The 14,896-nt window shown below is 32.2% G+C and overlaps 1 protein-coding gene across 1 annotated transcript in view; it reads left to right on the top strand.

Moving 5' to 3' along the window:
* LOC132700050 (alkyldihydroxyacetonephosphate synthase) overlaps positions 1 to 14,896 on the top strand; it is a 52,200-nt gene that overhangs the window by 3,521 nt on the left and 33,783 nt on the right. The window contains exons 2-4 of the mRNA XM_060667149.1: positions 3,161 to 3,247; positions 9,804 to 10,149; positions 10,717 to 10,981. Of these exons, the coding sequence (XP_060523132.1) occupies positions 3,161 to 3,247; positions 9,804 to 10,149; positions 10,717 to 10,981 (698 nt within the window). The remainder of the gene's footprint in view (positions 1 to 3,160; positions 3,248 to 9,803; positions 10,150 to 10,716; positions 10,982 to 14,896) is intronic.

Raw genomic sequence — 14,896 nt, 5'->3', positions numbered from 1 at the left:
GAATAGTTACGTTCTGTCAATATGCTTATTAATGATAATTACAATTATACTTTTTCTACCAAATTTAATCTTTGAAAGAATCGAGAAAATAAACCGATGTAGCTTCCAAGAAATGGCATGTTTGCCTGAATTTTCGCAAATCGCCAACTTATCAAGATTACGATGCTATTTGCCGTTTTCAATCGTTATCGTTAAATATGAGAAAAGTTATTAAAATGCGTTCGTTATTAGTCCCATAACCATCGTCAATTTAATTGACCATTGTTGTTTTTTTATTTCGCAATTTCGGTTATTTCGGTAATAAACTTCGAAGTAAATTATAATGTCAAGGTAAATTTTCCACAAGTTTTGATAGATTTTACGCGTAATCGCGTATAACCACAACACCCGAATATAAATTTGCAATGAGCATTACTTGGTAATGATTACATTAATTGGGTGTTTATGAACTTGTCATTATTTTCGTTTAGAAATAGAATACTCGTATTTACGCATTGTATGCGAATTACAGTCTGCTCAAGGTTGAAAATTATCTCGTTTCTTTTTAAATCCTGCTAATGCTAATTTGTACGAGGTACTGAATAATGGTAGTACCGCGAAAATGACTTACATGAATGCACTTTACTTCACTTTCTTTTTTTCTGGGAATTTCTTCCGTTATTTAAATAGGTTGCTTCTAAGCGATGAGGGAGCGGTACGCATACATTCGCCAGAACGTAGAATTAATGAAATTTGTGTTTAATTATTAGTCGTGATACGACATTAAATGACAGTATGGTGGATGCGGACGAGATGAAGATTTTTACACATTTAGTTAATTTGCTATTTTTATTTCACTTTTTAATTATTAATCACTGTATGAGGTAGCGGTGTTGTGGCTTAGGAAAATATATTGCTATAATTTTTTCCTTGTTTCTATTCTAGATATCAAACAATTTTAAATTGCTTATAGAGGGATGAATTAAGAGTATTAAATAAAACATGTGAATGTAGAGGTAAAGAGTTGCAATTCTTTTGTATGTTAATATTTTATTATATTAATATATACCACAAAAGTACCCTCGACTTAATGAGCCATGAAAAACGCCTGCGTGCTCAGAATCTATTTTTTTTTTGTAATTGAAAATATTTTATAACATTATAACATTTTATAGCATTCGAAAAGGTTAAACAAAGTTTTCAAGTGATATTTTTTAAATCGACCTGAAATTGAAATTCCGATATAATTTGACTTTCTTAGCTTATATTTATTTTTAATTATTTAATTATTTTTTGAACCGAATAAATGTCGGCTGAAACTAACTTCTATTGTTTAAACTGACCGTGAATTGGATACATTGCAATTGGTTAATAATTGATATTGGAAACTGTTTTTTAAAAATCATAGCGATAATATGTGGTAAACACTAAAAAAAGTGCCTGGAAAAACCTCTTCCAATAACGCCCATGAAATTAGCTTCAAAATACATAACATAATAAATTAGTGTAAATTGTGTGAATTTATTAGTACAAATGGACTTGTGCAAACAGTCGATAATTTTTAGCTATCTGTTTCGACCGCCTAGAGGTTTAATACTTCATATATACAGGTTGTTCCGAAATGAATGCATAATCTAGGTCGAAAGAAATCCCTGATCTCCTATATAGACAAATTTCCCCAAACACTATCTTTTCTAGATATAGAATATTGAAATTCTATAAAAATATATTTTCTTATAATAATTTCCAAATCTCAACAAAACACATTTTTTTATTGGAAATATTGACCTTCATTAATTTTACTTTTTGTTAACAGTAACTTTACTTTTTAATGTTTAACATTTTTGTCATCAAGCATCAAAATGTTTGTTGGGAAAAAAATAAAGACATCAAATTTATTCCTAATTGAGTTGGGTATTCAAAAGTTGTTTTTATTATTTTTGGAAACAACAGTGGCGCACCAGTTTTCTCGATAAAGATTCCATACATTCCATAAATTTTCACATGAAAAAATCTCTGTTGCTGCTTAAACTATGTACAAAATTTCTCTATTATAATTTGGTGCATTAATTTCGGAACACCCTGTATAGGCGATAAAACTGTTTTCAATAGATAACGAAAATTGCGCAACAGGTTATGTAATTAATTAGAGCGCTGAAGAACTTTGCCTCTTTTAAATTTTAATCAAAGGTTTCGAATATAAACAAAGTAAAAAAATTGTTTGCGCCAAACTAAATCGGAACGAGCTTAATTATTCCCGTGCCTTATAAAAAGGGTTCCAGAACATCTTTTGAGAACAATCCCGAAGGAGCTTACTCATGAATTAAGTATGAAGCGAGATAATTAAAGGAGCTTCGGCTCTGTCTGGTTCCGAAACGTCATTTAATATTCATCAATAAAAACGTAAATTATATACTGCACGGGGGGGATTCTACGCAGTTGCGGATGACTTTTTGGGTTGATGCTTGTAGCGTATTCGTTTTCTTGTTAAAAGAAAAATACCGAACGAAATTCAAAAAAATGTATTGCAGTGTCACATTTCATAGAACGAAAACCGTAATTATAATTAAAAAAAAAACATTATCTCTTCGTATATAATTAATTTCCGTCCGATATCTGAAATAATTTATTAATCAGTATTTAAAAATCAGATCATTCACTGGAAGCCTTAAAATTTTTATCAAATACTACTTTTAAAATTGTTATGTTTTTTGAACATTAACTAATCAAATAAACTTTCACAGGCTGCTATAATACTATTTACAAAACTTCCATCTACGTCGGTTGTCAAACTTGCTGACGTTTGATCAATCAATTTCGGTTGAGCTCTGAAGAAATTTAATTTTTCAACAACCTACGAAGAAGGAATCCAGATTTGTAAAAGGTATTATTAATTAATGAAAAAAACTATACATTAGAAGAAAAAATCAATAAAGATGTATTTATTCCTGTGATGATCCGTGTCATTTTGTGGAACCTTCAAAATGTCACCTAAGGCATAATCCTCTAATAATGTGAAAAATCATTGTATGGACCGTTTTTACTTACTTACTTACTTAAGACATTAGCTGATGACATTAAAATCAGATCCGTTGTTTTTTCTGTTTACACATTTATATTAAAAATATATTGTTTTATTAATATTCATATCAGTAAAATAATTTATTCATTTTTTCTTTAGACAGGAACTCCTGAAATGGAACGGATGGGGTTACAAGGATTCGAAATTCGTGTATAAAAATGACGCCGTATATTTCACAGGAAAAAGGTGAGTTATTTGTTAAATAAATTAAGTAAGAAAAGAAGTCAAACGAAATAATTATAACTCGTCCGCGTGTTAATTCATATTTTATTCTCATTTTTTCAAATTTTATATATTTTTTTTATATTCTCGTAGCTCAACATTGAACCAAGGAAAAGATAATCAAACGTTTAATATTTTGTAGATTTTGAATGTAAATAGTTTTATTTGATGTTGTCAGCAATCGACAAGAAATTTTTTCATAGTAAAAAAATAGATTTTTTTAATGAATAATAAAAAATAAACGATAGTAATGTTTTTTATTCTGAATTACTATTAATAATGAAAAGGAATGCAATTCGAAATCATTTTTACAATTACAATTTTTACAATGCAATTTTTACTCCAATTCCAGGGAAAATGAAAATTTCTAACAAAACCCCTTACAGCGCGATCGTTTATTCTTATCTTGTAGTTTTATTAAAGTGGTCATGTTAGGTTGTTCGATATGTCAATTTTGATGATTATGACAAACAAAATATCGAGAATCTCAGTGGCGCCATTTTAAATGGCATATGAGCTCGTAAATTGCAAATGAAAATTGAATGTCAGGAAACTTCTTGAAAAATTAAAATGTTTTAGCCTTTTGGCTCCCGTAACTTAATAACTGAACTTAATATAAATTCCTTGACTTGGTGCCTCAGCACCACCACATTTAAGTAGTAGTAACATTTGGGTCAACTATGGGTCAAAAAATAATAGACAGGGACTTACTTTTCGATAAATAGGAAAGGAAAGGAAATAGATTTTTTGACATAATAATAATAATAGTAACAGGAAAAATAATAACTAATAATTATTATTATGCTATATATAATATGTAATTATTATTTTATATTATATAATAATATATAATAATTATTATATTATTAATTTATTAATTATTTATTAATAATAATATAATAATAATAATAATTAATATTGCGCAATATTTAGACAAAATTACTTAATACTAATACAATGTAATGTGATGTAAGCTATGAAAATGATAAGCGTCTAAAAATTCATTATTGGTAAAATATGAATTTGTTTAGGAGAGAAACTTATTGTAATTCCAATAAATGGACCTTAAATTTTTTCTACTGAACTGGATTCAAATATTTATTACAATTATTATAAAGCTTAATGGCTAAAGCTGCGATGACATTTTCAAAAATTATGCTGGGGCATATCCAGAATGTTTTTCGTCGCTAGAGCGGCATTGTAAATATCACACCGAAACACTAAACGATATCTTAAATACGTTGGTAAAGTATATTTCATAAGTTTCATTTAGTTTTGAACCATTTCAACGCAAATATTTTTTATGATATACCATTAAATACCATCGATAACCATTATAATCCACTGTTATATATTCTTATGTTAAGTGAATATTTTGCGGTCATTTTATCCACTTGGGTTTACATTTAATGCCATTTAAAAAAATGATGGACCAGATCTCCCTAAATGGCTTTAAAAGAGAATTCAATTTTCAAAATGACCTTTCCGCATTTTATTTATTTTTTTTTTTTGAGAAAAAACGAATAATAGTAGCGGACGACTACCTGTCATATTCCTCTCCACGGTCGATTCGTTCTATTATTTATTCGAAAAGATAAGGACATCCGAAACCGGTCCTCGGGGACGATAAAAAAAAGATTTAACAGGGAAAAATGGGTCGCGTTCCCGCCTTTTGGCTGCAATCTGGCCGGTTTTTCAAATGAAAAACTTTTGCTACCGCCGTCTTCTGTAACATAAATGTGTGCCTTTTAAAATATCTCTGACGAGTTGACGTTTTGCGAGATGAAAAGAATAAAAACGCCCTCGTCGTTTGTGAGGGTGAAATTCGTTTTTTCCAGCGTCGGAAAAATTTTAATTAATAACGAGCGTCGTTGCGATCCAAAATCTAAAAACGTACCACATTAAAAATACGAGGGAGGTTTCCAAAATTTATTCAAGCCGTCCAACTTTTTCATTTTCTCCTCAGTCCATCGCACATTCTGTAGATCTGGAAACAGATTATAATCGCTGGGTGTAAGATCCTGGAATTGAGGTGGATGTGGAAGCATCGTAAATCGTTCAAATTAACCTTCGTTTTTCTCCCGATGTGTGATTTTGCCTTACCCTGGTGGAGTAACGAACACTTATGCAACATTGTAGGCTATTTTTGGCAAGTGTATGGATAATAAATTAGTAGTATCTTTTGCCAGATAATCCGTACAAAATAATCCCTTCACAATCCCACAATATATTACCTCAACAGACTTCAGTGTCTTCCTTAATCAAAATTTGTCAAATAAAATAATTTCGGTAGAACAAATATACAGAGTGTATCGGATTCATGTAAATTCATGTGAACATAGCTCATATACGCTCTATTTAAAGGCTACTAATGTATATATTATACTTACGACCAAATTTGTTTGTATGTTTTTTTAGAACAATTAATCCAGTCAAAATAAACATTTGACCTAGACAAAATTCGCATAGAGCTAAAAATTAGCAGAGACATTAAATACACCATTGTATGTGAAATGTCAAAAATCCCGTTCGATTTGACTTGTGCAAAAAAAATTGTTCATGGTCTAACTTAAAAAAATTGACTTTTTTTCCATTTTTCACGAAAACGGTAAGTTTTATCGTGAAAATAGGTCAGACAAAAGTTATAGATCATACAATTCTCTACAAAAATTGTTCAGTTACTTTTTTTTTCATGGACGTTATATATAAATATAAATAAGAAACTATGGATATAGTACTAATTATATGAAAAATATTAAAGCTGCAGAACGTCATTGAACTACAAAAACATCTTCATCTTTTGTATCATTTGTGATCGATCTATGAAAGTTCCAACAAACCAACAACAATTTCTTGCGCTTCATTTCAATGTTAAGTGAAAAATTTACACCTGCTGGTATTTCAATAAAACAAGCTGATAATGATACTGATGTCCTTATAATTGAAACAGCAATAGAACAATGGAAAAATTCAAGTACAATTGTCGTTGTTGGGGAAGATGTTGATTTGTTGATACTACTTACTGCACGGACTCAACATGAAAAAAAAATACTTTCTGAAATCTGGGAAAGCTCAAGTACAATCAACAATATATTCATCACAAATTTTGACTGCATATCCAAAATATCAAGCTCATATTTTATTTTTAAAAGAGGTGCAACAGCAGTATTTAAAATGTTCGAAAAACCTAATGATTTAATTAATTGCGCAGAAGTATTTACAAAGATTGTCTCTTCCCCACACGACATCGTTACTCGTTCGTTTTGCTCTGGGAATGTATGGTGCTCCAAAAAAAATTGATTGCACAGATAAATATTGACATCTGAAGTTTTTAAAATCTGCATGGAACAATAAAACAGTACAGTTGTCTTGTCTGTCAGCATTTGTATCGTGTATATTATCAAGTTCACGTGTGGCTAGGCAATGAGCTGAACCAAGAAGAATGAGGATAATGGATACAGATAATTATTTGGAGCCAATTCAAATTCTGTTCCCGCTTGATCCAGAAAAGCTGCTCAATATAATTTTCTGTTACTGCAAGACGGGTTGTAGTAAGAATTGTGGCTGTCAAAAAGTTTTTTTTTGCAAGTATGCATTAATTGTTAGGGCCAGACTTACTCCAATATTGACTCAAAATTTTGCGCCATTTTTTGGATTGACTTTTGGTATCAAGATTAAAATAAGGAATGCTCGTTTTAAAAACTATTACCTTAACGGGCTAACAGCTCTTGAAGTGGACTATAAGTATTATTAGGCCTGTTTGGTTTTTGTTCCGGTCCCAACAGCTTAGGCACTGAGCTCGTCAAAACCTTGCTAATCCCTAAACAATTAAGATGTCATGAACTTGTTCTGTAAATATTCCTATGCGCACACTAATTTGAGAAATATTTATTCGCGTGCTCTCTGTCATTTTCCAAAGTGTTGTGGCGTCGACTGCGTGGTTCGCCTTCTAGTGATGTTCCACCATTTTTAAAACGATCAATCCAGCAATAAACAGTGCTTTTAGATTCCGTAGACTCACCAAATACTCTTTCAAGACGCTGAATAATATCAGATGTTTTGGTTAGTTTTGACAAAAAGACAATTTTTGTTCTTTGAGATTTCGCTGCGCTTTCCAGAGTTCAAAAACAATGCTATGAAAACTCGTGTATATTAATCGAACAAATAAATCAGAATGAATACTATTGCGCTAACATGTCAAGACTTGTCTAGCACCAATAATCACAATTCCCAGAACTTTGGAAATATCCTTCGTATATAAAATTAAAAGCAGAAAGAAGCTAATGCGAATCCTAATCACAATTCGCTTTCTGCACTCCCTAAAAATTTAAAAAAAAATTCGTAAGAACGTTCGAACGTAAGCTTTATCCAATACAAAATCCAGTAAGCATTAAATCAGAGAATTGGCCCTCTTGTCAAGCTGTGACAGAAATGTAATTTTTTTTAACAATCTAACAGTATTCAATCTTGCCAAAACCACGCTTTTTTGAAGGAGATTTTAGTATTATTCTTAGATACTCTAGATATTGTACTCACGTCAAAACTTTCAGATGTTGTTAGAACCTCAACTTAAGTAACTGATTAAAACTCACTTCTCTAACACCAGTTGCGGGAAATAAAGGCCATTCTTTCCTTACATCGACTATTTAACCATTTGGCATCTTATCGTTACAACCGCTTTTAAAAGAATTATTTTAAATCGCTAATTATACAAGATTCCTAGATTTAAAAACGAGGAAAAATACCAAACAACGAACATAATAACAAAAACTAATCAAAAACCAATTGATTAACAATCAATTATAAAAGTCAAATAAACTTGACAACACTGTAATTTCAAGCTGCAGATAATGATATTTTTGTTCGATTGGTAATAAATTTAGTAACATGATGTTGTAGCCAACTTTTTTGATAGTGTGATATAAGTTGCTGTACCTGTAACTACCCCTATCGAACAGATTCTGCGATAAGAAATTTTAACTTGCTGATTTTTTACACTTCTCTTGCTTTTTTTATACTTATTAGTTAGTTAGTTAGAGGTTGCAACCGTATAAGACATGTTCTATTCAACAAACATAGTCAACTATTTCAAACTAGCTATTTATAATTAAGAATTGGTGGTCTTAAAGGATACAGAACGTTCCAGTACAGTGAAAAGAATCTAGCAGGGATAACGCTCGAGAATCAGGTACATAAATATGTACTTACTGGAAGGATCACAGTCAATTATCTCCGTAATATATACCAACATATTGCAATTTAGATTAAACTCTTAAGAACAATACATATCACCTGATGTTAAAATAAACGCTTCTACTTCGTAAATATCCCGCAGCATCAATGCTTAATAAAATTTAAAACGGTCCATTTACTTTTCAATTAAAAATTTCACGTTTCTACAAATATTCGTTACGGTCCATCTCAGGCAAGACCTACTTAATGCAGAATAAACATCTGTTGGGATGGGTTTTATCACGGTCCTGCGAGGGTCTGCGGTTAAGGTACTGTAAATTACTTAAAACTTCAAAGCAATAAATGCACTATATTTTTGGTCGTTTTACACCTCTTGTAGTTCATGGAGTTACCTCCAAAAACATTATTGTAGTAAGTACTCCGCTTCTATTCAATTATGTAATATATATATAATATATAAAGTATAGAATCAAAAAGTTTTCGTTAGTTTTAAGCAACACCGCTGACGCCTTGAAGATAGACTCCCTTAAATTGTAATTATAGATCGATTCAAAAAAATTAGGGAACAAAACTGATGACCTCATTAAAAAATAAAATAAAAAAAATACTAAAAAACCATTGTTATCATTACATAACGGTTTTGGGTTATTACAATTGCTATCCTTCATTTCTACTTTTAATTTCATCTTATCTATGATTGATGATGATTTTGTCGCTTCTTTTCCGTTCCATGTTTGTCTTGGTCTTCCGAGGTTTTTTATTTTTTGTCTTTTTGCTTCCTATACTTATCAATATGGTCTGCGAAGAGCAAAAGGCTTCGTCCTCCTCCATGTCTTAATCCTGATTTGGTTGTGAATGGCTCTGAAATTTTATTTTGTTTATCACATTGTTGCTTTGTATTTTCCACAGATTGTCTTTTGGTACTTTATCAGACGCTTTTTTCACATCAATGAAGCCCAGATATATTTAGTTATCTTTATCTTATTGCCTTTTAAGCTATTCGTTTTACTTCTTCCTTTTCTGAATCCACTTTGAGATTCTTCCATGGTATTTTCTCACCGGTCACCGGCCTTGTCCAGGATATATTGTTTCATTGCTGCTCATAGAAGATTTATTTCTCTGTAATTATTACAGTCGTATTATTATTACAAGGATGTCTATTCCACTTTCACCAATGACTTTCATAACGAGTAAATAATGAAAGTATGAAATTGAAACTCCGTGTATATCATAAAAATATCAAGAGGGGTACGGGTCGTCAAACTATGCTGCCTCTATACTACGGCGACACCATGGATGGAACTTTAAGATGGTTTTATCTTTGCAGGTATCCGATCGGTGAACTAAGATTACCGCATCTGATTAAATTCGGCACTGAACAGCTCAATATAGACCTGACGAAGCCTGGTATTCAGGGACGCGAATTGCCCATAGAATCAGACTACTCGCCACCTAAAGTGTCACCAGAAATATTGGTGCAACTGGACAATGTCAGAATATCGTATTCCATCGAAATAACGGATCGGGTGGTCCACGCACACGGGCATACGTTGAAAGACATTTACACTTTGAGGAATTCGGTTTTCGAAAGGATACCTGATGTAGTCGTTTGGCCTAGAAGTCATCAAGATGTTGTGGAACTTGTCAAAATTGCCGATACACACGATATGGTGGTAAGTCTCCATTACAAATATTAAAAAAATATTTTTTATGACAATCGAGTGGCTGGTAGTTTTGGTTTTGTTAAAAAAAAAATTCGGTTGGTGCAGTTGTTTAAAGATAAATTTTATTTAATAGGTTTTCGTTTGGAAGAGGACGTAATAAAATGTTTAATGGTATATATGGAAACTTTATCTATTCAATAATTCGTGGGTCATATGCTCCGTTTTACTTGATTTCTTGTGTGCAATAAAATTTAAATGACGTTCGTGGCCACGCCACGCTGACCCGAATCTTTTAACCCTCCTCTGGGCACATAAGTGTTTTCTTTCCAATTCATCATGTTTAATTCTTGCCTGAAACTTAATTTCTTTTTCGAAAAATTTGCTGAACATCATCTTGAAGTTACGGTTTTTGAAAACCGTAACTTTTATCCCTCCAGTGATAAAATCCTGATTCTACAATTGGTTTATTGAAGTTAGCGAACTTAATCCATGAATTTTTTTCCATGGCACTTAATTTTTGATTGAAAATCGTTACCTAAAGTTGTATTATAACCATAACTTGTTTTTTTTTTTCAGATAATACCCTTTGGAGGTGGAACTTCCGTATCGGGAGCCGTGGAGTGTCCATCGAAGGAAACCAGAACCATCATTTCTCTGGATACCTCCCAGATGAATCGGATCTTATGGCTAGACAAGGAGAACCTGGTGGTATGTTGCGAAAGCGGCATTATCGGCCAAGATCTCGAAAGGGAGTTAGCCAAATTAGGTTACACCTCGGGTCACGAGCCGGATAGTTACGAGTTCTCGAGTCTGGGCGGTTGGGTGGCAACCAGAGCCTCCGGTGAGCATTATCATTATTTATTTTTAATTTAATGGCCTTCTAAAGTCAACAAACAACGAGAACAATTCGGGATGATGTATTTTGTCTACGTTTTTGTAAAATTTAATTATGACTGCGATATGCTTAAATTGGGGAACGGAATTTATTATTTTAAAATGTTAGTTTTATTTAAATTTGTATATCTGCTCTTTTGTGTTGTAGTGATAAGGGGCCCAATTAATGTTTCCCTTGAATAGCTTTTTTTGTATCTTATTTTTTAATCGGTTTAAATGAACATGTTGGAAATCCAAAATTTGTACGTAAAGTATCCAACATTTCCCCAGATTTTTCTTATTTCCCATGTACTGCAGATGAAACTGTAATACGGATTACTTGAAACTCCAGCCTAATTAATTTAAACCTAATTAACTACTGGTGGGAATGTAAATGTAGATACATGTAATATATTATCTTTCTCTTTAAAGCGCAATGTGATGAATTATGTTATGGTGTGATTCTGCCCAGACCAAGTCAATTTATATGTTTTGTAGTGGTACGCGTATTCGATATTGTGAAAACAACTCATCAAATTAGAAACTTTTAGTATCATCATCCTCATCATCAAACTCTACGTTCTCTTATTATTTTCATGTTAGATGTTCTATTTTAGAATATGCCATCCAAACAATTGAAAATATATAAATTTAAAAAATATCTTTGGTTTTCGTGCGACAGAACGGGTTTTCACTTGACCCTTTCTGACGGAAGACACTTAAAAGATTGATAATTTTTATATAAATTGCTCAGTAAATGACGCACCTGAACTAAATTTTCATTTGGCTCTATCTTCACTGGTTAGGAACCATATGACTTGCGAGACTTAGTTGAAACGTATGTCGCAGAGCATGTAACATCTATAACCCAGTTGAGGATCAAGGAACAAGTGCTATATTTTTGTTATAAGTCTGTTTTTCCCCACTCAGTAAATGAATTTTCAGTTGAGAGTTGCAAATAAAATAAAATAAGGTAAAACATATAAAATATTGCCCATAATTCTTAGTATTTGCGGGCCTAGAAAGTACACACCACAAAAATAAATTCGCAATCTTGAAATTTGGGTGACCTAATGGTGTGCCGGCGGTTGAAACAGCTGGCAATATGCAAAAAAAGCAGTCAATACATTTGAAAAGGGAGGATCGAGAAAAGAAGTCACTAAAATTTCCATACATACCTTTAAGGGTTGTTTACTTCTTTAATTCACAAAAAACGAAAAAAATACACAGAATTTTACAATAAAATTAGAGTAAGTGTTCAAGTAATCCTCCATTTTGTTAGACGCATAACATACATCTTCTCAACACTCCTTCACAAGAGTGTTTTAGTATTTGCGGAGTGATACTGTTAACAGCTTCAGTAACAACTTCTCTTAATTCTCCAACGATTCCACAGGACTTACTGTAAATATATTTTTGAGGTGACCTAATACAAACAAATCAAGGGGTGTTATGTCTGGAGATCTCGCAGATCATCTGACTGGTCCCAGTTTGCCTAACTGCCTGTTGGGAAATTCTGCATTTATAAAGCTCGGAACAATCTGTGCATTGTGTGGCTGTGCGCGTTCGAAAAAACATTTGCTGTAGGTTCATAAGATCTTCTGTTACGTCTATATTTGTAGAAGGTTTAAAGATCTCTCAGAATTTAAGTTGTCATCGAATAGATATGGTCCAATTTTGTGGGTACCCAAAATATCAAACCAAACGTTAAACACCCACGTCACGAGCCGTTGACTTACATCTGTTCAAAATGCGGTGTTCTTACGATTAATGAATCCACAATTAGTAACAGCACTCATCGGATTAAAGGATTTCTAAGAAAAAGTTTGATCCCTTTATTTTTCTGAATAAACCAGAGGTAGAGTGCCATTCTTGTAACAGTATCGCCATCCTGAAGTCCGTGGCATGGCGATTCACGATAAGGATGATATCTATGATGCTTTAAAATACTATTCGCTTTTGACCGAGCAATGACAACAGGCATTGCTCTTCAAACTGAAATTAATAATAAAATAATAATAATAAATAATAAAATAATAATAATAATAATAATAAATAAATAATGGCGTCGACTTAAAATAAATCAAAGCTAGATTTTTATTCCATTAAATGGACGCTGTATCTTTTACGAATATCGCCATGTTCATCATCTTATACTGGACATCCTGTATACTGGTATATACTCTAGGTTCACCGTACTCTGGCAAATATTTTTGTTGCACTTGGTCCTACTGCTAACGTTAAGACAATCCCCAGCTTTATACACAGTATCCCAAATATATGAAAGATATAGAGACAATTCGAAAAATTATAACTCATCGTTTAAAAATTAACCAATTAAATTAAATATTTAATTAACTAATTGTAGAAGCATAAAAAGCAGTAGCCTTACTGTTTTAGGCAACCACGTGAAAATTATTTTAGATTATGCACGTCATGCCCACGTGCAACATTCCAATTTAATAATTTTTTCGATCCGTACTGTTGGTACACTGATTTTAACTATTTATTGCCTTCAAACTTCGTGTCTTCTCTCGAAGTTGTAAAATTTTGAGATTGTGAACTTATTTTTGAGGTGTGTTCTTTTTAGACCTTGGTAACTCACCATATAAATTGGAATACTCATCAAAAACATGGGGGTGAGCTATGCTTATTTTTCAAAACTGTTTATTTGGTTTCCATCTTGTCAAAGTCTATTTGCCTACTGGTACTGGCTGTTAAAAATATACTATAAAGTATATTTTTTGTGGCTATCGATAATCGTATAAGTTTAAAAATAATTTCCATCTTGTTAGGGGTCAAACGATCGACTATCTGGAAGGAAACTTTCGCAAAATATGTGCGCAAGGCAAATGCAATTTAGTGCCAATCAAACTTTGGTTCCTCGTATATATTACCCGGAACATAGCGCATAGCTAGCCGCAGTATACCAGGAAACTCCGGCTAGCTCTGTCGTTGTTTGGAATTGATTTAATACTTTGGCGACCGACTGGGTTTCGACGCAGCAACATGGCCGACGCGTAGTGTGGAAGAGATTTAAATTTAATCTCGAAACAAGCTCGAAACCCGGCCATATCGACATTGTGTGTCGGAGATAAAATGCATTCGCGACAATGCTCACTGGCAATTCAATTTAAAGGCTAGAAAACACATTTTATTACACCCGAAACTGCGAATTTTAATGTTTTAGGACGGATGACGAGTACTCTTGCTTCTACACGACCGTACGCTTGAAATGCTGATTTTGGCCGATAATTTCTGTTATATAAGTTTTCCGTAAATAAATTTCCAATAATCGATCCATAATTGGCTTTAATTTTAAACATATTTTGGCAGATTGTATTACCGTCAAGAGTTAAGTATCTGTCAGAAAACGTTTTAATTCGTACATTTTTTGCAAAATGGAAATAGATAAAAATAGAGCAGAAAAAAAATTTATTAATTATTTAATTAAACTAGTGCTTCAAAAAGGAGTTTCTTAGGAATTCTGCCATTGATTATTTATTTATTATTTACGCCAGCAACTTTAAGAAAATTTATAGCAGAATCCAGATATAAAGAAATAAAATGGTGGTTCCATAACCCATACTATTTTACGTATGTGTGGATTCTCTTGTATACATGAAAATAATATTTGGTTAGTGGTAGGATATCCTGTTTAAAATTTTCATCCCAAAATTTCCATATAAAATACGGCATATAAAATAGGAAACTTTCCAGTTATGGATTCATATTTAAAACGATTTATTAATAAAAAGAAAACACAATAAAAGTCAATAAGTCGTTGTTCCAAAAATACCGTTAAAATACCACAAAAGATGACACTAAAGGGTATTTCAAATTCCATATCATCCTATAAATCTCTAGGTAACTGAGAGAGTTA

Source organism: Cylas formicarius, unplaced genomic scaffold (assembly GCF_029955315.1).
Source record: "Cylas formicarius isolate icCylForm1 unplaced genomic scaffold, icCylForm1.1 PGA_scaffold_3__17_contigs__length_32017465, whole genome shotgun sequence".
Classification (NCBI taxonomy): domain Eukaryota; kingdom Metazoa; phylum Arthropoda; class Insecta; order Coleoptera; family Brentidae; genus Cylas; species Cylas formicarius.
Note: the sequence above shows the minus strand (reverse complement) of the source record. Positions and strands in the feature narration are given on the sequence as shown.